Raw genomic sequence first — 27,695 nt, 5'->3', positions numbered from 1 at the left:
AAACTAGTATTGTTTAATCCGATGAAATAGTATGCAATATATTGTCATGAACAAATAACGTTGTTGTTCTAAATTGAATCAGCGGTTTTGCACAAAAATGTCAAAACATCAGATTGCTTATAACTATCTTTGCTGAAATGTGTTGTTTTTTTAAGCATTAGCTATGTGAATAAAGGCTTTTCAATATTTTTTCTACATTTTTCGAGTGACTTTGACTGATTTTTTGCTGTTTATTCTGATGAATCCCTTACCCATAGAGCACCGACACATTATTTAAGCTATCCCTGATTGATTTTGGATTTTTATTTAAAATTATTTCATATAATGTTTTAAATATAGCATATATTTAAAGGAGGATGTAGTTATATAATGTTGGTTATATTTTATTTTTTATTTATTTATTATTAAAGTAAATAAGAAAAATTATATTTCACGTTGATGGTTTGGCTTATGCTTTTATATAAAGTAGTTAGCGACACTAAAGCTATTAACAAAAACTTGTCTTGTTTATTTTGATGATACAGTTTATAATACATTGGTATAAATAACATTAAGTTATTCTAAATTGAATCAACAGCATTGCAAACAAAATGTCAATACATCAAATATTTATTTCTGAATTCTTAAATATAATGTGTTAGATAATAAATTTCATTCATATAATATCTTAAATGTTTTACAAACTTTTTCATATGAAGGGCCAAAAACTAAATAACATTGAGAGCTGTGGGCCGAATATAAAGATATCAAAGTGTTTTACATTAAAGTTAATTTTAACTTTAAAATTTTCTAATATATTTTAAAATATTTCAAAATATTCAATTCAATTCAATTCACCTTTATTTGTATAGCGCTTATACAATGTAGATTGTGTCAAAGCAGCATCACATAAAAGGTCACAGTAAATAGGAACAGTGTAGTTCAGTTTGTAGTGTTTAAGTTCAGTTCAGTTGAGCTCAGTTCAGTGTGGATAAATAGAAAACATCTCTTTGAATCATTTTAACTAATTCAGTATAACTTTTTTTATTAATATAGCTTAATGCTTAAATGAAAATATAAACAATCACATTTATGGCACAGTGGAGTTCAATGCTCAATACACTAGTCAAGCAGAAGCTGTCTTTGCCTTGATTCCCTCACCAAAGTCTCTGCATTGTCCTCTATCAGACGGGTGATCTTATGTACATTATAAACTAAATTACAGCATTTAAATTGAAACTTTTAATTTCAGATAGATTTATTGTAGCTTAACGATTAAACAAACAAATAAAAGGTTATATTAAATTTAAAATGACAATCTTTAAACCATCCCCATCATTTTCCCTCCCTTCTCAGATGGGATGGTGAGCCAAATCAAAGGTTACCATGGGCCAACTTTGGCCTGTGGGCCCTTGTTTGAGCATCTCTGTTATAGAGTACAGGATTAAAGGAATAACAGAATTTAAAATAACAGGATTTAATAAAGCATAAATGTATAAAAGTCTTCATAAGCTATGATTAAATGACAGTATTAAAGTTCCAGAAAGAAAAATAGGACCCAGACGTTTTGCATGGTTGTAATAAAACAGCATAAGGGTAATGTTAACTTTGTTGAATTTCATTGTACCATCTAAACCATGGTACGCTCCACTGAAGCAATACATTTTTACCTACAGCAATATACTTGTTGAAATAAACCGATGATGAGTTTGTCATTTGTTTCCCTTTCAGATGATGGTGAAACCGAGCGAGCCGAACCGACAGCACGAGAGCCACCCGGAGGAGACAGAAGAGGAGCTGAGGGAGCACCAGGGGCTGGGAGACCCGGCAGACCCTCTTCCTCATGGGGTCACCATTAAACAAGAGCCTCCGGATGAGCAGGATGAAGACTTTCAGCAGAGAGAGAGACAAGCGGAGGAGGAGCTGCTCTTCAGACAGGTGAAACTCTATTTACATCACACACACAAACACACCAGTCAAATGCACAGTGAAGTGTGTTTCTTTCAATGGGAATGATTGAAAACTGACTAAACCAGGGAGCACCAGAAGGGGGCAGCAGCAGGCTACTGTAATCAACTTTAATTGAACCCACCAACATTGGTCCTAACTCAACAGAGATGGAGACATGCATCTTTAAATAGTTAAATCTATAATATTACAATTTTTACTATTATAGTAATTTACTTTAAACTTCAAACTCTGAAATACATTTTGAAATATATTGTGGTTTAAATTATTATTATAATATTTTAATATATTAGATATTTTTATATATTTAATTAAAATTCTTTGTAATTTTGTGCTATTTAAGCCATTATTGATTTTTTTCCTTATTTTATTTTATAGGCATTTACATTTTTACTTCATTTGAAATATATTTTGGCTGAAATTAGCTATATTTTATCTTTTTTTTTTTTTTGTAAATTATAATATTTTAGCCAGAATTTTATGTTTTTATTCGTTTGTCTTTTTATTCTTATCTTTTTTTTTATTATTTAATAGACGTTTACTTCATGTCATTTCAAACTTGGCTTTCTAAAAACACACAAGTATATTTAAGGAGTTTCAAATTTCCATTCGGCTTTTATTAAATGGACAAAAAAACTCAATGTGCTCAAAACTGTTTATTAACTTTTATCAAAATATTCTCTCTCAAGAAAAGGATACAGGTTTGGAACATAGGTGAAGGAGAACAAATGGGCTGTCTCTTTAAAGCTGGCAATAATACAATAAAAACTAAACATTTTAAGTTTTTTTTTTTTGTCAAAGCTATGCACAGCTCTGCGAACAGTGAAGCCGCGGTCACACTGGACTTTTCACCCTATAGACTTCCATTCAAATGCATGCGAATGGGGCAAACCAGAAACGCAAGCTCTTGCGACAGGTTTCGCAGTTTGATGCGTTGCAAAGTTCAAGCTTGATGAACTCTGACCTGCGAACTTGCATCACGTGACTGCTTGAGATCAACCAAAGATTAAAACATGAACTCTTTGCACAGAAATTTCAAATATGGAGCAGTCACTCACATTTTAATAGTTTGATCATCTTGTTTAATCCCACCTAATTTAGCATGCTCAAACTCTAGTGTGACCGTGGCTTAACATGCCGATTTCATCAAGAATAGATGAATAAATGCAGTCTTTTATCAGCATGAAAAGCTCAATGTGAGTTTATTTGTGCAGCTCCTGTAAAGTCGGTGTGCTTAACGTTTAATCGCTGCTTTTTAAAGTGAACAGGAGGTGGGCACTTGTGCTTGACGAGATCATTTAAGTCCAGCTCTTTTTCTTCTTAATGGGCAGCAGGGGTTTGAAACCCACTGCATGTTCCTGCAATCAAACTGAAATATTCATCAGCTGAATAAAGCGCTGTCCAAAACTGCAGCTCTCTGCCAATTAACAGGCTGTGTTTATGTGTGAACGTCCTTCCTGAGGCTTTAGACCCGCTACCAAGGTGCCATTACATCATGTCTTGTTTTTTTTAAGTCGATATTAAAATAGGAATTGACATTAAAATGTTTGGGGCGGGAAAGTTGTGAGTTTTGGAACAAAAGTCATGCTTTTATTTAGCAACATTTGCATTACATTTATCAAAGTGAAGTGAAGTGAAGTACACGACCTTGGTAATTATTGGAGACTTCTGTCAAAAACATTTTAAATTCTTACAAAACCTTTTATGCATATTTCTTGAGGAATTTAAATAATTAAACCCAGATGTAATTATTCAATATTTCTACATCACCAAAAGCCACTTTGAGGTGCTGATTAAAAATAAAGTTATTGAAGAAGTGAATGAATTTAAGTATCTTGGCATAGACTTTTTATTTGAAATTTGATGGTCATGTTAAAAATATAAGAAGGTTAAGCCAAGTCTAAACTCTTTTGGTTTTATTAGAAGATTTTTAACATATCAAACTTCAAAATTATACATACACACAATGATATTCTCTCACTTGACGTATTGAACTACATCACAAACCTCTTCAACTACATTTAAGCCTATTGACTTGATATATAGACAAGCAGTTAAATTTATGGACTTAAAGCCTATGCGATGGCATCATTGTGATGTTTTGATAGTCTTATTAAATTAAATTATCTTAAATTGGTTTTTAAATGTTTAAATAATCACGTTCCAATGGTGTTTTCAGATCTAATCAGTGGGCATCAACTTCTCACAGAGTCACACTAGCGACTGCTAATGATGACTATCTAGTGCCAAAGTGTAAGACCTCATTTGGTCAATCTGTTTCCTCTGTTAAAGGAGCCAAATTGTGGATTGCTTTATCTGTTAGCCTAACATTAGAAAGTAATATAAATATTTTTAGTAGTGTTCTTAAAAAATGGCTAACCAAACAGCAGTGTTTACACAAATAGTTTACTATTAGTTTGTTTGATCGTGCCGCATTTGCTTTTGCCTTCAGTAATTGTATGTAAAAAAATTTAATGTTGTGTATTCAGTTACAATCAGAATTATTAAACCCCCTTTCATTTTTTTATATTTCCCAAATGATGTTTAACAGAGAAAGCAAATTTTCACAGTATGTCTGATAATATTTTTCTTCTGGAGAAAGTCTTATTTGTTTTATTTCAGCTAGAATAAAAGCAGTTTTTAAAAGCAGTTTTTCTGCCTAATAATTCTGCCTTCGCCTGCATGTATCTATTTTATTTTCATTTTGTTATAAATAAAACTTTCATATAAATTTGAAGGCAAAATTATCAGCCAAATCTAATATTTCAAGGACATTTTCACAGTATAGCATTTCCTACATATATTTTTTTCTTTTGGAGAAAGTCTCATATATTTAACTGTTTTACTGGAATAAAAGCAGTTTTTAATAAATAAATAAAAACTATCATTATTTTAAAGGTAAATGTTATTAGACCCTTAAGAAATTGGGTTTTTGATTGGCTACGCTCAAAAAGTAGCTCATTGGATGAACTCAATTTAATTGAGGGCAGGATTTCCATCCAATAAATGTGTTTAGCACCAACTAAAAAAATATTTACACAATTAAATGCAATTGAGTTGGTCCAACATGATTTTATCAATTAAAAGTTTAAATACATTAACATTTTTATTTAACTTAAACTCAAAGGTCTGATAATATCATGTATGTCCATTATGTGTGGTACATTTAAAAGTTTCTTAGTTTTATTTGCCGCTATCCTAAATGAACTAAGAGACATTTTAAGCATGTTTCACAAGTTTAATATACAGTTGATTGAGACTGATCTCAGAACTCATTTTAGGAAAGTTATTGTTACATGTTTGTAATTAAGCTGCCAACACCCAAAGCATGGGTGCTTCTGCAAGGTGATCTCAAAACTCAAAGCATTACATGAAAATCTTCTAAATCTTCAAACTAAAGTGAAGATTAAACTCTAACAAGTGTTTCTATTAACTTTAAACACCCAAGATTACTTTAATGTCAGTATTTCTTTCTCTTATTTCAAAAAGCATTCTGGGAACTGCAAATCCCCTAACCAGGTAATTGGACCAACACAATTCCTTCATGTTGTTCTAACACAAAACGTTTAAGTTAACTTAACGGTTTACAAGTTTTAATGGACTGAATATTAAAGAAGAAAATTAGCCAAATACAAGAATTGTGTTGTTTCAGCTTATTTTAAACAAGTAGTTTGAACAAGCAGCAGCAGTATTGTTTTTTGGAGTGTACAGAATAAACCCAAAGTCCTTTAGGAATATTGCAAAATTCGTAGTAAAAGATTATGTACTGTCACTATGGCAAAGACGAAAGAAATAAGTTATTAGAAATGAGTTCAAATTGTTGTTTCAAATGTGTTGGAAAAATCATAAAGCAGCACTTTTGTTTCAAATTTAAACAAGATCGCTAATAACTTTGCCTTCATCTGTACTTACTGTCTTAGAAGCCACAATTTCTAATGTTTTAAATAGTCTAAATCTCATTTAAATGCATAATAAGTGAAGCCTTTGTCCTTGATTTGTTGAAATGTGAAGCATTCTCTACAAATACAGTAGTCAGCATTTGAAGTGGATCATCACCTTTCATCAAAGTTGTCCTAAAACTATTGAACAGCCATTCTTGTCCTAGGGCAATCCTGTAAAACTGTTTGGAATCACTTAGAATTTTCACAACTCTGTTGTCCTTTCTGGTGTTTTGCAGTGCATTGAGTGCCATCTGCTGGTTAGATGTGTAACTACATAATGGCTAATAACATTTGATGTTCCTCTGTATTAAGAACATTGATTTAATGCTTAGCTGTTAAATTTTTTACAAATCTTCTTCCAAACTTTAATTTACCGAAAGGTAATAATTCCCCCCCCCCCCCCCCCCCCCTCTCTCTCTCTCTGTGAGCAGCAAGCTCTCCTATTGGAGCAGCAGAGGATCCATCAGCTGAGGAACTATCAAGCATCCATGGAGGCGGCCGGACTGTCCGTGTCTTTTCCAGTCCATCGGCCTCTTTCCAGAGCACAATCATCCCCGGCCTCCGCCACCTTTCCCATCGTGGTGCAGGAACCTCCAGCCAAACCACGCTTTACTACCGGTCAGTCACTCGATTAGATGCTCTATTGCATTGCTTTCATATGTGACCCTAAACCACAAAACATATGGGTAATTGTTTTATTTTATTTTTTATTGTTGTTGAATTAATTAATTAATTTATTTTTTTTATTATTTATTTTTTTTATTCGTTTTTTTTTTTTTTTTTTTTTTTATTAATTTATTTATTTCATTTATTATTTTATTTTATTTATTTATTTTTGTTTATTCATTTTTTATTTTATTTTATTTTTATTTTTTTTATTTTTTATTGCTTTAATTTAATTTGATATTATTACAGTAATTTACTTTATGCAAATTCAAACTTCAAACTTTAAAATACTTTTTGAAATATATTTGGTTGAAATATTAGCTTTTTTAAAAATATATATATTTTATATGTATTTGAAAATTTTTGTACTCTATAATAATTATTTTTGTTTTATTTACTTTTGTTTTATTTGTTTTTATTTAATTTAGTTTTTAATTTGTTATCTTATAGTATTATTTTATAGGCATTTACTTCGTGTGTAGTATTGCTTTTTAAAAATGTACAAGAAGATATTTTGAAGAATTCAAAAAAATTCCAATTCAGCTTTTATTAAATGGACAAAAAAGTCAATGAGCTCAAAAGTGTTTATTATTGTATTATTGTCAGCTTTAAAGAGACAGTCCACCCCAAAATGAAAATTCAATCATTTGTTCACCATGTTACAAACCTGGGCAGCCCGGTGTCTCAGTGGTTAGCACTGTCATCTCACAGCAAGAAGGGAACTGGTCGCTGGTAAATTGGCCGTAGTGTGTGAATGTAAGTGTATGGGTGTTTCCCAGTGCTGGGTTGCACCTGGAAGAGCATCCACTGTGTAAAACATATGCTGGATAAGTTGGCGGTTCATTCCGCCATGGTGAACCTTGATTAATAAAGGGACTAAACTGAAGGAAAATGAATGAATGTTCCAAACCTGTATCCTTAAGAAATGGTATTTTGATTTAGATTTTTTAAAATGCAGCTCTGCAAACAGAAACCAATTTTATCACAGATACTGGATTAAATGCTCAGGTGCATTGCTGTCATATGTGACTCTGGACCACAAAACCAGTCATATGGCTAGAAAAATAAGAACTTTGACTTCATGCTGACTTGAAAATGTGTATTTGTCTCTGTACAGGTCTGGTGTACGACACACTGATGCAGAAACACCAGTGCATGTGTGGAAACAGTAACATCCACCCGGAGCATGCCGGACGCATACAGAGCATCTGGTCACGACTGCAGGAAACAGGCCTGCGTGGACAGTGTGAGGTAATACTCAGTGTTGCATGTATTAATGCTTGCTTGATTTGATCTTTCTGCACTAAACTGGTGACAGCTGGTCACTGTAGTGAGATTAAGAACGTTTTAGTCTGTAGAGGGCGCTGTCGAGCCATCACAAACACAGCCACGTTGATGAAACTTTATGAATAAACCAAAGCCTTTTACTCAAAGAAAAAAGGAGTGTGAGATTTATTCAAGTGCATTCGAGGAAAAACCAGGATGAGAGAGAAAAGGAGGCAGACAACTTTCACATTAGAAAAGAGGAGACACTGCAAAAGTCTAAAGATCGCTCACTAAAATTAAAATGAAAAAAGTATATATACTTTATTTCCTCCTTTTTTTGCTTTGCTTTTTTTTAATGACAACATCACTTAAAGGGACTGTTCACCCAAAAATGAACATTATTTAAGCACCCTCAAGTGTTTGTAAACTTTAATGAGTTTCTTTATGCTGTTGAACCCAAAAGAAGATATTTAAAAGAATGCTGAAACCCAACAAACACATTTACGTTGTAGCAATGTCTGCACAATATTGCATTTTTTCAAAGGTGACGTCGCCACTTGCGTGTTCGCTACATTGTTACAACGTAGAAATGTAAGATGTGAGAAGGCTGTAGCAACGTTGTCAAGTGACATTAAGCAACCGTGAGACGACGTTCTTACTACATGTTTGAATGCTTGTTTTCCTGGCAGTTTATCAATACTGCCTAAAATACAGGATAAGCAGTAATAATTTTCCAGTGTTGCTTAATATTAAATATTGTTCATTCATTTTTCCTTTTTTAATTTAACAACTGCATGTGGAAGCTTTGAAGTATAAAAATGCCACACAAATTAATATCATCAAACTTTTTTTATTATATATTTCACAACATTTCATACAAGCAGTACACATCTAATTATAAGAAAACAGTATAAAATAAAGTTTAGATTATATTAAATAAATAACTATACATTATTAAACTCAAAGGGTAGGCTAAATTAAAATGTCAGTTGAGAAGGTAAACAAACAAGAAAAGTAAACAAGAAAGTATAAATAAATAAATAAATGAATGAATGAATGAATGAATGAATGAATGAATGAATGAATGAATGAATGAATGAATGAATGAATGAATGAACGAATGAATAAATGAATGAATGAATAAATTAATAAATAAATAAATAAATGTAAATATATTAAAATGCAGACACTCTATTAAAGCTCTGGACTGGAGAATAGAGCAGACCAGGGAGTGCAGCCAGAGACCAGTAGTTGGTGCAGAGAAAGCAGTCAGAGAAAGAAATCCAACAGAGAATCCAGTATCCGAGATGGATCCACAACAGCCACAAGTCAAAATAGGCAGTGAACAAGAGGACAGATCAGAGCTTGACACAGCAAGACTACACAAATGACCACTGATGATTTATTTAGCAAGAAGAAATAAAGCAATACTCACGTCTCCTCGGTTGTTGAATGAGACAAAGAAGAGTCTGTTGAAATTTAAACTGATTTATTGATGATGAGTAAATGTTGTACAGTGGTTGTCAATGCCGCCTAAGTACAACTTAAACCAACGGCCGTTTAAATGGCAACATTATGACACCGTTGTGACAACCTTGAGCAGCAACGTAGATCCTCAGCCTTTTTACAAGGTTGGTACAACGTTGTAGGAAGATTGTTACGTTGAGCCAACGTTGTGTGTTTGTTGGGAAAGCTGTAGCCATTGACTTCTGTAGTAGGAAAAACAGATCATTCAAATTTAATGGTTACAGGTTTCCAACATTTTTCAAAATATCTTCTTTTGTGATCAGCAGAAGAAAGAAACTCATAAAGGAGAGTAAATGTTGATAGGATATGTATTTTTGGGTGAACTAAAACCTTTTTAGCAGGATCTGAGATCAGTCAAAGAAGCAGCATTTTTATTTTTATTATTGTAAAGAGTTGTAAAATGTTGCCACTATCAATTTAACAACATCAAATATGTATGAGTGCTCAAAACTCCACACAGAAAAAGCACTGCATTTTGTTTATTTGTTAAAAAGTAATAATGTTTATTTTGTTGTTTGGATGCATTATTTTGCTTTATAATACACATTATACATATAATGTAAAATAAATATTCAATTGTCCACAACTGTTGATGATTTTAAGTCTTGATTGAAATTGTAACTTTTTAGTTAAGCTTTCAGAGTCGATTGAAGAGATCAGGTTTTTAATGTTGAATTATTGTGGAATTTTGGTGAATTTTTGTCTGTGTGATTTTATAAAGTTATGCTGGAAAGCACTTTGGTCAATAGCAGTTTTTTTAGATGTGCTATAGAAATAAAATGTGCATTGTATTATATTGTGTTGTATAAGACCTCAGTGTATCATCAGTAGCCACAGGTATTTATTTTAATTTGCCTATACATGTCTTTTGACCAGAGCTGGGAGTAAAGGCTGGCTTACATGGTGCATTTTTTACATTTATTTTTTTATTATTATTATTATTTTTTAAATAATTCGAAACTATTGTGGCCTGTCAGCTGCTGCACGAATATGGCTCGCATGTCACACTGTAAGGTCTCAGCTGTAATGAAGTCAGACTGAACGACAATGAAGATGCAACAAACATGGAAGAAAACTCTCCTGGACTTTGACATCATCCACCCGTGACACTTTCACTATCCTGCGTTCTGAAATGATTACTCACAGCAAACGTAAACAATCTGTAGTGGCACTGTCCTTAGAATAGCCCTTAATGCTAATGGACATGCCCTTAATGCTTTTGTGCCATGCGCTTTAGACCTTGCGTCTAGATCGTTAAATAGAGCCCAATATGTTTTACTTGTCTGGAAAATGCTTCTTGATTTAAGAATTGTTTGATATTTGGACTAGTAAGATAAAAACCCAAAGTAGGAAAAGCTATTGTTCCAGTGGAAACTTGAGGGCACAAATAGTCTGACTGAAGTCAAGTCTTTTTTGATTGTTTGTCAAGCAATCTCAAGTCAAAATTTTGCAACTTAAGTCTGCAACACATCGGATTTTGACTCCAAAAGTGAAAGCTTGTTTGATTTTCATTAATTTATTTTCCTTCAGGTTAGTCCCTTTATTCTTCAGGGGTCACCACAGCAGAATGAACCGCCAACCTATCCAGCATATGTTTTACACAGTGGATGCCCTTCTAGCTGCAACCCAGTTCTAGGAAACACCTATAGACTATGGCCAATTTAGTTTATTCAATTAGCACATGTGTTAAGACTGTTAGGAACACCGAAGCATAGGAAACCCATTCCAATACGAGGAGAACATGCTAACTCCACAGTGAAATGCCAACTGACCCAGCCCCCCAGGACTCAAACCAGCAACCTTCTTGCTGTCAGGTGACAGTGCTAACCACTGAGCCACCGCTTTAAGAAAAAAAAGACCATGCTAAAAATATGTTGTCACCTGCATCTGCAGCAAATTTTCATTCTGTGCAAACTAGACATGCTTCAAGACAAAATGAATAAAAAAGATAAAATGATTCCACTTCATTTTACTTCGCAAACTCAAAAAAACCCTTTTCCTCCCCAAAACCAGCCCAGAATCCCCGTCTGTGCCTGCTTATCTTGTCTTCCACCTGCTGAGGGCAATTCCTGAGCTCTGTTATCATCTGGAGCGCTGATCACTGCCGCCTTAATGGTCCTCGCTGGATCTAATCTCTCCTGCCACGCTGGCTCCATTGCGTCAGGCCTGTTAGAGTCAGTCGCGTAGCTGCAGTCTCTGTTTTCCTCCAAACAAACAAGTAAACAAGCACGACAATGGCGCACCCACCCACCCGCTCTCGCCCGCATGCGCTCCTTGGTGGGGATGTTTATTGTTCTGGGAGATGGAAACAGTGAATTGGGCCTCAATTAAAGGAAGTCATGCCTCTTAATACCCCCTAATCTACAGCAGGGGGGCCCTTAAAGAGTGTAGGGTTGTTTTAAGCTGCCGCCAGCCTGCACCGGACCCCCGCGGGCCCCTCTTTAACTGGCCCTGCTGTTAAATCCGAGATGTAGTACGTCCTGTTGCAGGTGTCACCTCCACTGAAAACCACCCCAAAACGCTTCCACAGGTGGGCCGGTGGAGCGCTTCGCCTCCCTCTCTGATGGGTTTGTGCCTCGGAGGCCAGAGCTATTAAACAAAAAATGACATTATTGCAAATCCAGCAGCTCCGGCACCTCCAAGGGCCCACGGCTTTGTTCTGCAGGCATGTGGGGCCTGGTTTGGAGTGGGAGGTGGATGTGAGGGTCTGTTTCAGCTCTGGTAGGGCAGCTGAAAAAAATGTAGGAGAGGATAGATGGTGTGCGGGAGATTCTGTTGATTGTGTGGTTGATGAAACATGTTCAATTCAGTTCATCTTTATTTCTATTATACTTTTTACAGTGTAGATTGTGTCAAAGCAGCATGAAGAAAATAGATGAGAGTTTATAAAGCTTACTATTTTTTTTTTCATTCCAGCATATCAGGCAAGCAGGAGAGAGTTGTGGCGGAATGCTGGTGTAGATCTGGTTAAATTAAAACTGATTAACCTCAGTTTTTTCTGTCACTGTTGAAGTTCAGTTCAGTTTAATTCACTGTTGGGTAATCTCAGCAATACATACTATGCTAAATACATGCAGTTTCAAAAATTCTGCTCATCAGTTGATGTTAAGAAAGACATTTTTGGAAACATTTGTTATCTTACAAATCAATGTTTTTGGACAGATTTTGCTTATGCTGCATTATTTGCATTGTTAACCAATTGAAATTTTATTGTAGTTTTGTGACTTTATGTGAACTGTATGCTTTTTAACAAACCATAATAAAATATTGCTAGAAATAAAAATAAATAAATGTGAAAACAAAGGAATACACATTGCATAAAATATTATATATATATATATTAGTGGTGTAACAGATCTCACACTACGTTTTTTTGAGTCATGGATCGGACCATTTTTCAGATGAAAAAAGAGAGGAGACAAATGTCATTTGCTTTCCATTTATACATGAATATTACTGCAAAAACCATTGGTTTTCAGAAAAAGAACTTAGAACTTGTAATTTTAATAAAAATAAAAATCAAGAAAGAACCAGCTAAAAAGAAGGAAAATGTTCAATGCGAAAAATGATCTTTGCTACTGTTGCTGATAATGCTAAATAAAGAAATCTAACATCTTGTACAACAGATCATATTTATTTTCAATCAATGATTCAATACTTCACACATAAAACTTCATGTTTCATTATCGGTGTATCATTTTTGAAAACCTTTGCAGTGACATAATTTTGATGGTTGTTTGTCGCCACCCAATGGTTATTTAATTTAATTGCTACAACATTCACCAGCATCAAGTTCCATTAAACTGTGATTTTAATCTATACTATAAACATCAGTGTTTATATCTGAACTATAATCTGTTCTCCCAGTACTTCTGTGTTATTTGTTTGTAGCTAACTGAAAAATTGTAAAAGCTGAATCTCTCTCGATTAAATGCAGATTTGAATGCAGCGCTTAGAAGGATTAATAAACATGCAAATCATTACCTTTTACCAGAAATGTTGTGTGGGGTTGAATTGAGATCACAATGTTTAATTGTGCAGCTCTACACCGAATGCATTAATGCAGGCTAAACAAACAGTGACAGAAAACACCTTTAATTAAAAAATTAAGAAAGCATTTAGGTCCCACTACAACTTTTTCCAGCATCATTATGTTTTACAGGGAAGCCAAAATGCTTTCATACAAATGATTTTAATGACGCGGGAGGCGATCTCTCTGCAATTGTTATAAATGTTGGATTAACCATGAGTTCCGAACCCTGGGTTGTGATCCGTACCGATCACGGATCAACCTTGATCCATTACACCCCTAGTTTTTATTTATATAGATATGTATTTAGATATATATATATATATATATATATATATATATATATATATATATATATATATATATATTTGGGTGTAATGGTTCACAAAAATCACGGTTCGGTTTGATACGAAACAGTGGTGTCACGGTTCGGTATGTTTTCGATACAGCAAAAAAAAATAAAAAAGCCAGAGGATTTCTCTGATTTAAACTTTTTAATGTATTAAAACTAACATCATAAAATTATGATCTTTTTTTTTTTCTTTTACTTTAAACAGTGATAGAGCTATACTTCCAGGGATTTTGCTTAGCAGCAAATAAAACAAATCCTTCTTTATACCCAAAACCAAAAAGCTTCCTATAAAAAATAAATGTACTATTGTAGTAGTAAAACAAATAAAAAGAAAAGAACAATTTAGTTTTCATATGAAACGTTTCCATCTATTTTTAAGTAATTTTTTATTTTCAGAAAGATGAGTGTCCACCTTTTCTTCAGACAGCACAGATCTGCTTGATTTGACTCACCTGCAATTTTAGTGGATCTGAAAGCAGGAATTATCTGACTGAAATTGGCTTATGAAGGAATAATGTAACAGGGCTCTATTACATTTAACATTTTCTTAAAACCCCAGATTTCCACTACCGATTAAGGTCTCGGTTTATAATATAATATAATATAATATAATATAATATAATATAATATAATATAATAATATAAAACCCCCTAATATATATATATATATATATATATATATATATATATATATATATATATATATATACAGTGTGTGTGTGTGTGTGTATATATATATATATATGTATATATATATATATGTATATATATATATATATATATATATATATATATATATATATATATATATATATATATATATATATACATACATACATATACACACACCATTTCCATGTAGTCATGTCGTTGGTCCATGAACATTTCATAACTGTAACAAGAGACAATTCAACCATAACCTAATGTTAAAACAGCTATAATAACATTATTTATCAATGTGTGGCTCGTTTTTGGATTCTCTGAAGCTATAAAAATATATGTTGGGACCATTGTTTTTGTTTACATCCCTCAAAATGGTCTATCTATCCTTTTTAAGAAAATTACTTAATCGAAACTAAATCATTTCCAAATAATATTTTAGATCTGTCTATAACATAGTTCATAATAATAATAAAAATTAAGCATCAAATCATCTTGTTTGAAGGATTCTGAATAAGTGTGAGGCTGGAAAATTCAACTTTTTTTAATCACAGGAGTTAGTTACATTTTACACATCTTCCAAAAGAAAACAGTTTTGTTTAATTCATAGTAAGTTTTGGTTCAAACCCATGGTCAGCATAAAATACTTAAAAATAATTGTAATAGAAATGTTACAAAATAAAACAATGAAAATTAAATCTTCAGTTTATCGATGTCAAAATCAATATAGCATCTTCCTTAGGTCTTAATTGTCATTGTCTTTTATTTATTTATTTATTTTTTGCAGTGTATTCGAGGCAGGAAAGCCACTCTGGAGGAGCTCCAGACGGTCCACTCTGAGGCCCATGTGCTGCTTTATGGAACCAACCCTCTCAGACAGAAACTGGACAGTAAGAGCACACACACACACACACACACACCTGAATCAGAATAAGTGTTGTCAATGAGCGCATTGTTACATTTCTCTCTCTGCGACAGTTGGAGCCTGATGATGGCCCTCTTACTTATTAGTCTACGCCTGGACTTGTGCAATTATCCACATTATTTACGCTTCTGCAGCCAGATCCGCCTTACAGCATGTTTCCTAAACGCTGCAGTTTGTTTCATTTCTGCTTTTGGCCCATCATCATTCCCTCTCCGACCCAAACTCCCCGGCATTCGGCCCACTCTCCGCTTTCATCAGTCCTGGCCTTGATCTGAATCTGCCCCTGAGCTGTCCGTCAAAAGCGTCACCTCTCTGCCAATAACAACCACACATGCAGTTTTCCATGACTTCAGCTCCGGCCCTCTCATGCAGCCATCAAACACATGCTTAAAGGACACATATATATACACGTGTATATACATATAAATACATACATGCATACACACATACATACATACACATGCACATAGGTACACATACATACATACACATGCACATAGGTACACATACATGCACACACACACTTAATACATACATACATACATACACACATGCATAAATACACATGCACAGATACACATACATACAAACACATGCATATATACACATTCACATAGATACACATACATACATACACACATACACATAGATACACATACATACATACACACATGCATATTTACACATTCACATAGATACACATACATACATACATACACAATGCATATACAAACATGCACATAGAAACACATACATGCATACATACATACATACATACATACATACATACACACATGCATATATACACATGCACATACTGTAGATACGCATACATACATACATACATACATACACACACACACACATGCATATTTACACATGCACATAGATACACATACATACATACACACACATACATACATACACACACATGCACATAGATACACACACATACATACTCGCACACATACATACATACACACTTAGACATACACACACACATATGTACACACATGCATATATACACATCCACATAGATACACACACATACACACAGTACATATACACACACACACATACACGTATACATACGTACACACATACATACATACATACATACATACATACATACATACATACATACATACATACAAACATACACGCTTACTTACAAATGCATTCATGCACATAAATATACATATGCACACACATGCATACATGCGCACATACATGCGCACACAAGAATACATACATACATACATTCATGCATACACGCACACATGCAATCATACACACATATACATAGAAACACACACACACGCACACACGCATGCATGCATACCTAGATGCATGCGTTCACTCACATATACATAAGTACATACATGCATGCATACATACATACATATACTGTATACATACATACATACATACATACATACATACATGCAGGCAAAAAGACACATTTGCACAATCACATTTCACACTCGCATCACCTACGAAGAACAACATTGCCGTTTGAGTCCTTCATTATATCTGAAATGTTCGGTTCATTCCACAGACGTCTGATGTTAGTTGCAGCCACGTGTTGCAATTGATTAAAAATAAAAGGCAATTTTAATCAATAGAAGCTTTGCCTCATTGAGAAATGTTGGATTATTGCGTGTGTGTTTGCGCACTAATATAGCAGGGATGATCATTGTGGTCATTTTGTTGAGTGATCAGGGTTGGTGGTCCATCTGTGCAGATTTTTGTCAAATTAGTTGTCTATTTACGCGTGCATCAGATGGACGTCTTTACCCATTGCTTTTCGAAAAACGGTCGCTATAGTTATGAAGTGACGTGCGTCTGTTCAATACAGCACGAGCTGCAGGTGAAGGCTGCGCAGAGAGTGAGTCAAGTGACATTAAGCCAAAAACATTTGGATATGTTTGTAGAAAAGGCCTTTTGTACAATGCACTGATATCGTTAATAGGGATGCAATGATTAGCCGATTTCAATTCATTAAGGTTATTACTCGTAAAGGCTTCTCTACGTCGTGTTTCTGTTGCGCAGAACAAAACTGCTGCAACTAAACAAAGTTATGCCAACTGTGTGCTAGTTTAAAGTTCTGAGCTTATGATGAGGCTAATACGCACGTACAATGATTAACTATAGCAGCAGGTTGTTTACATATTGTGTCTTTTCCACACGCAAGATCATTATTTCTAATGGAGACTTGCGCATATTGGGAGCGGTGCGCGCACGGCTCGCAAGCAGACCTCAAGGCGCAGATAGTAGAAATTATCTCACACTGTAGGAGTTGTGTGTGGCTTTCAGTGAAATGTAAACAAAATGTACATTAGACGAATTATTACAAATTATTAAAATGATTATGCATTTATGAATGCAGATAATAACAACATTAAAATGTATAAGTTTGTAGCATTTAAATTTGTAACATGTCATTTAAATTCTTAACTAATATGAAGCTTAAATTAACATTTGACAAATACAGTTTTTTTATTTATTCTTATTTTTATTTATTTATTTATTAATTGTTCTGTCATTTTTTTTTTCATTGTACAATTATCACTGATGTTTAAATCAAGTCCAAAGACTTCTAATGACGCTAAAGACTTATATAAATGTTTTGTGCTATATTTGGTTACTGAGCAGCAATAAACAACACTTTAAAATAGAAGCAGTTTTCTTGTGATTTTCTAAACTAGTAGTGTTTTGAATTTAATAAATGCATAATAATCGTGATAACCGTGAAACCATGGTTATTCTTCACACTATTTAATTGTACAACCAAAATCTTTAATCGTTGCATCTATAATTGTTACGCAGTTTAAAACATTACATATGAATGTCTCTGAATGTAGAAGAAGCCTACTTGAGCAGTACACAGATTTTGTTGTGCTTCGAAATACAACATTTGGATATGCTTGTGAAAAATCCACATTGTACAATTTCGTGATGTTATGTAGTTTCAAAATAAAACATATTACAGTTTTAATATAGAAAAAGCCAACATGGGTGTCTTAAGGAGCAAAAATACAACATACGGGCTCTTATATGCTGTTCATATTTCAAGTCATATCTCTCCGGCTCCTCATTTTGGATGCTATTAATGAACTGCCCCCATGACAAACTATTTGAATAGCCCTGAACTTGGGGGGGTCTGATAAATTATACACAAATAAAAAAAAAAAAAGTCTATAATTATTAAAAAGATGAATCAAGTTATTAATATGACAAATATCAATGATAAAAATAATACGAAATAAAATACAATACACTACTGTACATTCATACTTTGCTGCTGTTGATATCAGACTGGAGTTATCTGCCAGGATATGATGTAAGATTATGTGTTATTATATCTCTCTCTCTTCTTCTCTCAATAGGTTCAGTGACACCCATGTTCGTGAGACTGCCTTGCGGAGGAATCGGGGTGAGTTTCTCTCTTTTTCTGCATGTGTAAATAACAGCCCTGTATGTTCTCCCTCCCCCGAAAACTCCAGCGGCAACAATAACTGTTGCTCTCGTCTCTGCCGAGCGGGTAATTGTGTCCAGATGTTTTCTATAAACAAGCTGTGTGTGTATATACGTGTGTGTGTGTGTGTGTGCGTATGCGTATGCGTGTGCGCGTGTGTGTGTATGTTCTCTGACGATGATGATGATGATGAATGAATGGATAGACTTGTTCTTCAGTGCTGAGTGGACAGTGTCAGCCACACTTTTTCACGGCTCTGGAAGAGGAAATACTCATCCCCACTTCTCTCATTCTGCTGCAGATCAATGATTCAGATGGAAAGTGAATCATGAATGGAGAGGCGCTTCATGAGAAAGTGTATGGTGTAGTCTTGCTTTTGGCTTTGATATATTCGTATGTCAAAGGGAAATGATTGCTTTTTTTTTCCAAGTCTTGGCTTGCTGTATTGAGGATGATGTGCATTGCATTTATGCATTTAAATAGCTTTATGTGAATCAACTTACTTTGCTTGCAAAATATGGGATTTGTTGGATTGGAATTTGAACTACTAGTGGCCTTGTCATAACTTTCTATGCACATAAGAAATATCTGTTATTTAGCGGTTCTTCAGGATTCAGGATTTGTGGGTGTTTATCTGTGCATTCAATGGATTATGGCCAGGGTTGGGTGCAATTGTATTTTAAAATTGAATACTAAATACCTAAATTTTAGGTGTATCAAAATACAGCAGTCACAACGTGTATCAAAATAAAATACAGTATTTTGTTTTCTAAAAATACTACAAAATACTTACAATGGAGCATGATATTTCTTTGCAAATTTTCCATCAATAAGACCTATTCGATCAATCCCTTCCCCATTAAACTGACTTAGTGAAGTAAACAATGTTTGATAGCGAATGTGGCCAGTAAAATTGCCATCTTCTCTGTACAATGATTATTCAACCTCTTAATATTTTTAAAGGGTGTTAAATAAAAAGTTAATTAAATTTTTTTGTTCACAGAATTTTTCAGAAATCTATGTTTTTTTTGCTATTGAACTATTCAAAACTCAATGTAAAAACATTTTTGATTATTAAATATTTGTGTTTCATATGTTGTGATATCTTAAGGCTTACATCTTTCCTCTTCATTAACTATACAGTGACCTACTGATCAACTACTGGCATTTAAAACAGCCAATGAAGTATTGTACACTCTCAGAAATAAAGGTACGAGAGCGGTCACTAGGACTGTACCTTTTCAAAAGGTACATATTTGTACCTAAAAAGTCCTTAGTGGTACCTCAAAGATGCAAATCAGTACCCAAATGCACCTAAAATATACCTTTGAGGTACCAATATGGAATCTTCAAGTACAAATAGGACCGCATAATAAGCCCTTAGAGAAAAACAGCTTAGTTTTTAAACTACAGCTGATCAAATCATTATTAAACAGGTAAATGACTTTCGATCTCTCAGTTGATCTCTCTCTTTTGTAAGTTTTAGTGCTGTATTTATACCATAGTAATATTGTGATCTCCCGATTGCAACAGAGAAATACTGGGAAATCTCTGGAGATGGATGGCATTTGATGCTGTTCAGCCTTATAATCTTAAAATGTGAGCAAAATCACCTGTTTTGTCATAATTTTAGACATTACGCTAGAGAATCATTCAAATACTAGCTAAAATGTAGTTGATGAATGAGCAACGGTCTGCTTCTCTGACGTCAGCTGCAGATGTGAATGAATGGCAAAAGAAAGTAGTTCCTCACACAAAAGGTTTCTTGAGACTCTCAGTGTTTGGTTTTCTTTTTATAATTGTGATTATGCTGTCGAACTTTTGTATAAATGCAATATCATACTCGAAGCAGTGCGATATATACTCGTGGCTGTATACTTGTGTGATATTGCTCATATAAATACATTTTATTATTTAATTTTGCTGCACTACTTACAATATTAAAACTACTGGCTTGAAGAATAGTGGCAAAGAAGTAAATTACAATTAATTAGTTCTTCATGATACTTAAATAGAAAATAAAACCTAAAATGTGCTATTTATCCCTAATAAAATGAATGCATGCTAGTTTATGGAGAGAGAAAAAACTGAATTCAAAACTGTGTAATATTTTATTGCTTTCATGTTTAAAACACTTTTTTTCATCTTGTGTGTGTTTATGTATGCATAGTTTATGCATTTATGTATGACTTTGTGTGTGCATGTGTGTGTGTGTACTAGTGTAATGTCATGACCTCAGGCAGAGCTGTTGAGAGGTACTGATAAATGGCAGGCCGTCCCGTCTGGCTGAAGTCACAGTCTTTGAGCTGAATGGTGAGAAACAGAAGGGCTCTGGACTCTTTTATGGAAATGGAACCAAATTGTTGTCTTCCTGCATCTCTAGAGCCAGAATTAGGCTGTCAGGCTGAAGATAAACTGTGCTTGTTCATTCCAACACGCTCCCCTGTCCTGCTCTGAGACCTGTGTGTCCACAACATCACTCCAATACTGACGCTCTACTGGTGGCCTTCTGGAGCTCAAGCCTGCAGTGTTTTCATGCCTTTCGCAGAGTGTGATTGTTTTAAACTACACACAGCCTTGTGTTTAATATCTGGGTTCTTATTTCTAACGTTTTTTTTTTAACTAAACCCTTTCATGAGTAGGATCACGTCGGTGTGATCAAAAAAAAAAAAAAACAAATCTGATGGTTTGCGAAGAGGTGCGTGTTATAAATATTTATAAAGATATTTATTCTGATTATTTTATTTATGTTTATTTTGTATTTATCATTATAAATAGTAAAGATACTAAATAAATCACACGTTAGCTGTGTTTTCTCAAAGAAATAGCATTTGTTTTCGGTTTTAGACATTAAAATACACATAAGTACTAGCTAAGCATCCCATTTATGCTTTGTAAAATACCCACTGATGTCTATGGCAATAATAATTATTTTTAAATATAACTGGATGATGTGATTTAGTCAAGTAAGATACACACGGTTTATGTTACTACAGCATTTACTCGATTCCCCCAGTTAAATAGCCACTTTCAGTTGAAGTCAGAATTATTAGCCCCCTTTCAGTTTTTTTTTCTTTTTGAAATATTTCCCAAATGATGTTTAACAGAGCAAGGAAATTTTCACAGTATGTCTGATAACATTTTCTCTTCTGGAGAAAGTCGTATTTGTGTTATTTTGGCTAGAATAAAAGCAGTTTTTATTAATTTTTTAAAAACCATTTTAAGGTCAAAATTATGAGCCCCTTTAAGCTATATATTTTTTCGATAGTCTACAGAACAAACCATTGTTATACAGTAAATTGCCTAATTACCTTAACCTGTTAACCTAGTTAAGCCTTTAAATGTCACTTTAAGCTGTATTGAAGTGTCTTGAAAATATCTAATAAAATATTATTTACTGTCATGGCAAAGATAAAATAAATCAGTTGTTAGAGATGAGTTATTAAAACTATTATGTTTAGAAATGTGTTGAAACAAATCTTTTCTCCGTTAAACAGAAATTGGGGAAAAAATAAACGGGGGTGCTAATAATTCAGGGGGGCTAATAAATCTGGCCTAAACTGTACATTCATGTATTTTGGAAGACAACAACGAATTAACATGTTGTAAATCCAGCAGCTCTAACATGAGTCTAGCAAATTTACTCTATACCTAATACAATAATAAATTACAAAGTGCATACTTAAGTGTCAGTTTCGTCCCAGAATTGTAATTTCGGTGCATTTCTACTGTTTATAGTTGTTTTTGAGTGAAACATATTGTAAACTAATGACATTTCTGAAATACAAATGTTTTCAAGTAAAGCTTTTTTACAAAAAAAAGAAAACAAAAATGTCTGATTTTCAGATTTTTTTTTGGGTGAGGGGTGATTTTTTTTTTTGTTTTCTGGCATCATGTTTGTTAATTTTTAGACAGCACCACAACAATGTTTTTAACTTCAGAAACATTTCTTCTGATCGTTTATCATTTTCTGAATTAAAAAATATAATGTTTAAATGTAATATATATATATATATATATATATATATATATATATATATATATATATATATATATATATATATATATATATATATATATATATATATATAAATCACATATAGAATTTTTTTTGCAAAAAAAATATTTATTTTAGCTGGCAGATAGCTCTCTGCAACTCTCACATGGTCGAGATGTGCTTGATCAATACCTGGATGGGAGACCACATGGGAAGGCTAGGTTGCTGCCAGAAATGGTGTTGCTAAGGCCAACAGGGGGCGTCCAACCTGTGGTCTGTTTGGGTCCTAATGCCCAAGTATAGTGAAGGGGACTGTTCAGTAAGCGCTGTCTTTCATATGAGACATTAAACTGAGGTCCTGACTCTCTGTGGTTGTTTTAAATGCCAGGATGTCCTTCGAAAAACAGTAGTAGTTTAACCCCGGCATCCTGGCCAAATTTGGCCACTGGCCTCAATCCATCATGACCTCCTAACCATCCCCATATTATAATTTGCTTCATCACTCTGTCTTCTCTCCACCAATCAGCTGGTGTGTGGTTGTGCAGTCTGGCGCAATAGGGCGCAATATGTCTGCTGTCGTATCATCCAGGTATATGCTGCACACTGGTGGTGGATGAGGAGATCCCCCCCAAAAATATGTAAAGCGTTTTGAGTGTCCTGAAAAAAAACACAATATAAATGAAAGGAATTATTAATTATTATTTTCTCTCACTTTATAGTGTGAATGTAAGCATAAGTGAAAATAATGGTGATTGGTTGTGGCCTGGATACACCAGTGACTGCTGGTTTCAGATGTATCTGAATGAGTATGGATAATCTTATAATACCCTAAAATGCCCCTAGAAACGTCATGTCTGTGACTTGCATCTCTTTTTTTATTTCTAAACTAAAACAAAATCTTTCATCCTGCACTCTTTCTCTCTTTCATTAGCTAACGCTCTTCTCTCTCTCTGTTCCTTAATTCATTTTTTTTACTTTTTGTTCATTTTTAAATGCACCACAGGCTCGTAATTCGTGGCAAAGTCATCTTGGCAGAGCTTGAAAAGTTCTTTTTTATAACTGCCCTTTGAGCGCTCATGCCATTGAAAAGCTGAATTCATGACTGTGTGTGTGTGTGTGTCGAGAGGGAGACCTGGTAAAACCCCTTAGTGCTGCTCCAGATTTCTCACTTCTGTCTTGAAGTCTTTTCTGCCTGTTGTTTCATTAATTGCTTGTTTGGTTCTCCTCCTGATGTTGCAGAGCCGCAGATATCCCTGTCCTAATATTCTCTGGGATGTTTCAAACACTTCCGCTGAAATGAGTTCAGGGTTTGCAGGTGGTTTATTGGAAAGCTGTTCTGTAAGTAGAGCATGATGAGGTCTTGGAGGAGAAAGGCATTTTATTGGCTGTCGGTTGGAAATATTCAAGAGAATCCTCTTTTTTTTTTCATTTTGAAAGCCCTTCTATTATTATTTCAGATACAGTGTATTGTAAAAGTTTAATATATTAAGGGTATTTTTACAGTTTGACATTTTCATATGCATTCTGTAGTGAAATAGATAAAAATATATACATTAATATATTTTTATTCATGTTTCCTTAAAACAACATTCATTTATTTTTTCCATTTATTTATTGAATTGTTTTTAGTAATTTTTTACAATTATTTTTATGAATAACTTTAAAATATATAAGGAATGCATTTTACATGCAAATGTATTAGAATTAAAGTTGAATATTTGCTAAAATAGTACCACTTTCATAATGAAATTAATTATCATAAAGCTTATTAAAATAGACTTATAGTCTGGGTGCTTCCTTAAAAAATAACATTTATTCATTTGTTTGTTTGTTTATTTATTAAACATTGTTTATTGTTGATAGATTTTTTCATATTCTTATAAATAATTGTAAAATATATAACGAATGTATTTGCTAAAATTAATTAAACTTTAAAATTTTCTCTTTGTGTCAGACTTGTAGTGTAGATGTTTACTTAAAAATAACATTTATTATTTATTTATTTATTTATTTATTTATTAAATATTGTTTATTTTTAATACATTTTAACTTATTTTCATTTTCATATTTCTATAAATAATTGTAAAATATATAAGGAATGTGCTAAAATATTTCGACATTTCTAAATGAAATTGTCAGAAAACTTTCCCTTTATGTCAGACTTGTAGTGTAGATGTTTTGTTTTTTGCACTTTAAGCACCTGTTGATCTCTAAAGCCTCATGAATTATTACCATTTTCACCGTGACCCCATTTAAGGGCTGAAGTGTTTGTGTGTGCGCGCCTGGGTGTGTGTGCACGCACGCATGTGTGTGTACTTAAATATATGTATTACATGGACACAAAATACAAACAGTTGTGCTTTCTATTTCATTGAGAAGTTTTAATAGTAGTCAAATACAGATATTGGCTACTCAAATGTAGATTAGGACTTATTTTTTTATTTCTTGCACCTGAATGTGTTTAGCTCACTGCTACAAGAGTTTTGCTCACGTAGTGGAAGCGGCAGAGCTTTCAGCACTGATCTTGGATTACTTTATTTAGTTTGGATTGTGATTTTTACAGTACTGTGATGGTTGGGTTTAGGGTTGGGGTGGGGGTAGACGTTAATAAATTACGATAACTGTGAAATTTAATAAATAATATAAATAGTTCTCGCTAACTTCCAACCGCATCCACATCCGATCTAGCAACAACCAGAATTCCGAGAACGGTTTGTAATTGTGTCGCGTCGTTTAAGGCTCAGTGGGGAAACTCAACACACTCAACGACCACAGCTTTGCTCACGTAGCGGACGAGGCGGAGCTTTCGGGCACTGACGTTGGATTATTTTTTATTTTGGATTGTGAAAGCAAAATTCTCCCATACGAGAGTGATTATAGTGCCTCTTAATGGTGAATGAGGTTATACTCATGGTAGGTATTATTCAGTAGTTTGGCAATTTGTTTCACTAATTTGACAACCGTCAAACGTCATCTGGAAAACGGTTTGACTTTCCACATAATAAAAATACTATTAGTGTTCAATTTGGGATGACTCTATATACAAATAATATGCTGTTGAGTGTGTACATAGTGCATACAGTTGAAGTCAGAATTATTAGCCCCCCTTTGATTTATTTATTTATTTTTTATATTTCCTAAATTATGTTTAACAGAGCAAGGAAATTTTCACAGTATGTCTGATAATATTTTTTCTACTGGAGAAAGTCTTATTTGTTTTATTTCAGATAGAATAAAAGCAGTTTAAAAATTTTTATTAACCATTTTAAGGTCAAAATTATTAGCCCCTTCAAGCTAATTTTTTTTCGACTGTCTACAGAACAAACTATCATTATACAGTAAATGTTCTACTTGCCCTAACCTGCCTAGTTAACCTTATTAACCTAGTTAAGCCTTTAAATGTCACTTTAAGCTGTATAGAAGGGTCTTGAAAAAATATCTAGTCAAATATTATTTACTGTCATCATGGCAAAGATAAAATAAATCAGTTATTAGAAATGAGTTATTAAAACTATTATGTTTAGAAATGGGTTGAAAAAATCTTTCCATTAAACAGAAATTGGGGCAAAAAATAAACAAGGGGGCTAATATTTCAGGGGGGCTAACAATTCTGACTTCAACTGTAAGTGCATAGTGTGCCATTTGGGGCCCAGCTACAATCTACATTGTAAAAGCACTATAGAAATAAAGATGAATTGAATTGAATCAGAGAAGCGGTGGTATTACATATGCAGAATGCTTCTTCCTATTACATTTCGGACATGTATGGGTTAACTTTGTTTGTATTGAGTTGTATTATTTTGCTTGGCTTAACAACTGTATATTAACTTTATTTAATTAATTTTATTTATTTTTTTACACGCTTGAAATAAAATCTGAAATTAATAGTGTGGGGTTTTATTTGGGGAATAAAAAATGGCTGAATGTTTCCTGTGAGGGTTTTAGAGTTCTAGTGAGGGCTAGAGTTCATACATTATAAAAATCATTACATAAATAGAGAGTCCGCATAAACCGTGTGTGTGTGTTCATTTGCGCAGTAATTGCAGGCTGTAGGGCAGACGTGTGTAAGCATAATCAGTAGTGCCTGATGAATGGCTGTTTTCTGTCTGTTGTATTCTGGGAATGGGCCGCTCCAGGATCCAGGTCTGTGTTTGCATTTGGTGTGTCAGAATAAGCGCTGCTTCTCAGTGTGAGTGCTGTTTGAGGTGTCAGAAGAGCCCGTGGTGTGTGTGCGGATCTCGGTGTGGCGTTTTCTCTCTCACTGATTGCTCTTCAATCAAGCCTCTCTGTGAGAATGAGAGCAGCACAAAAGAGTGTGTTTGTGAACGGTTGGGTGTGAAGGCCTCGTGTGTATGTGTGTGAGTCTGTTTGCTGTCCACTTCAGTAAACGTCTCGCTTCTGGCTGGTTTGATTGTTGGTTGTGAGAAAACAACACTGTGAGAGAATTTTCTTTTCTTTTTTTTCTGTTAACATGAGAAGACATACAGTTGAAGTCACAATTATTAGCGCTCCTGTGATTTATTTATTTTTCTTTTCTTTTTTAAATATTTTACAAACAATGATTAACAGAGCAAAGAAATTTGCAGCGCGCTTTGAGCATGCCAACTCATAGGAGCCATGCGCGTTGGACTGTTAATCAAGGATCTACCACTGGATTTAATCTCACTATATTTGTTAAACGTGATATTTAATTCATCTTGTTGTCTCTATCTAGCAACATATTCCCAGACTTTTGTCTTTTAGAATCTATTTCTTGTTCTCAGGTAATGTGTTTTGACTGAGCGCAAAGAGAAGTTAGGTTAATATCTTATTAATGTAACCATTTACACAGATTCTGCACGTTTGACTGATTGCTTGCCTTTATTTCCTATTATATAAACTTATTGTACGTTATACTTTTATAATG

General features: G+C 33.8%; 1 protein-coding gene across 2 annotated transcripts in view; it reads left to right on the top strand.

Moving 5' to 3' along the window:
- Nucleotides 1–27,695, top strand: part of hdac4 (histone deacetylase 4) — a 431,285-nt gene that overhangs the window by 325,077 nt on the left and 78,513 nt on the right. For both annotated transcript variants that reach the window (XM_056465891.1, XM_056465892.1), the window contains 5 exons: nt 1,711–1,917; nt 6,320–6,506; nt 7,672–7,805; nt 15,177–15,279; nt 18,704–18,750. In XM_056465891.1, coding sequence (XP_056321866.1) covers nt 1,711–1,917; nt 6,320–6,506; nt 7,672–7,805; nt 15,177–15,279; nt 18,704–18,750 — 678 coding nt within the window. The remainder of the gene's footprint in view (nt 1–1,710; nt 1,918–6,319; nt 6,507–7,671; nt 7,806–15,176; nt 15,280–18,703; nt 18,751–27,695) is intronic.

The sequence above is a fragment of the Danio aesculapii genome, chromosome 9 (genome assembly GCF_903798145.1).
Source record: "Danio aesculapii chromosome 9, fDanAes4.1, whole genome shotgun sequence".
NCBI classification, from domain to species: Eukaryota; Metazoa; Chordata; class Actinopteri; order Cypriniformes; family Danionidae; genus Danio; species Danio aesculapii.
Note: the sequence above shows the minus strand (reverse complement) of the source record. Positions and strands in the feature narration are given on the sequence as shown.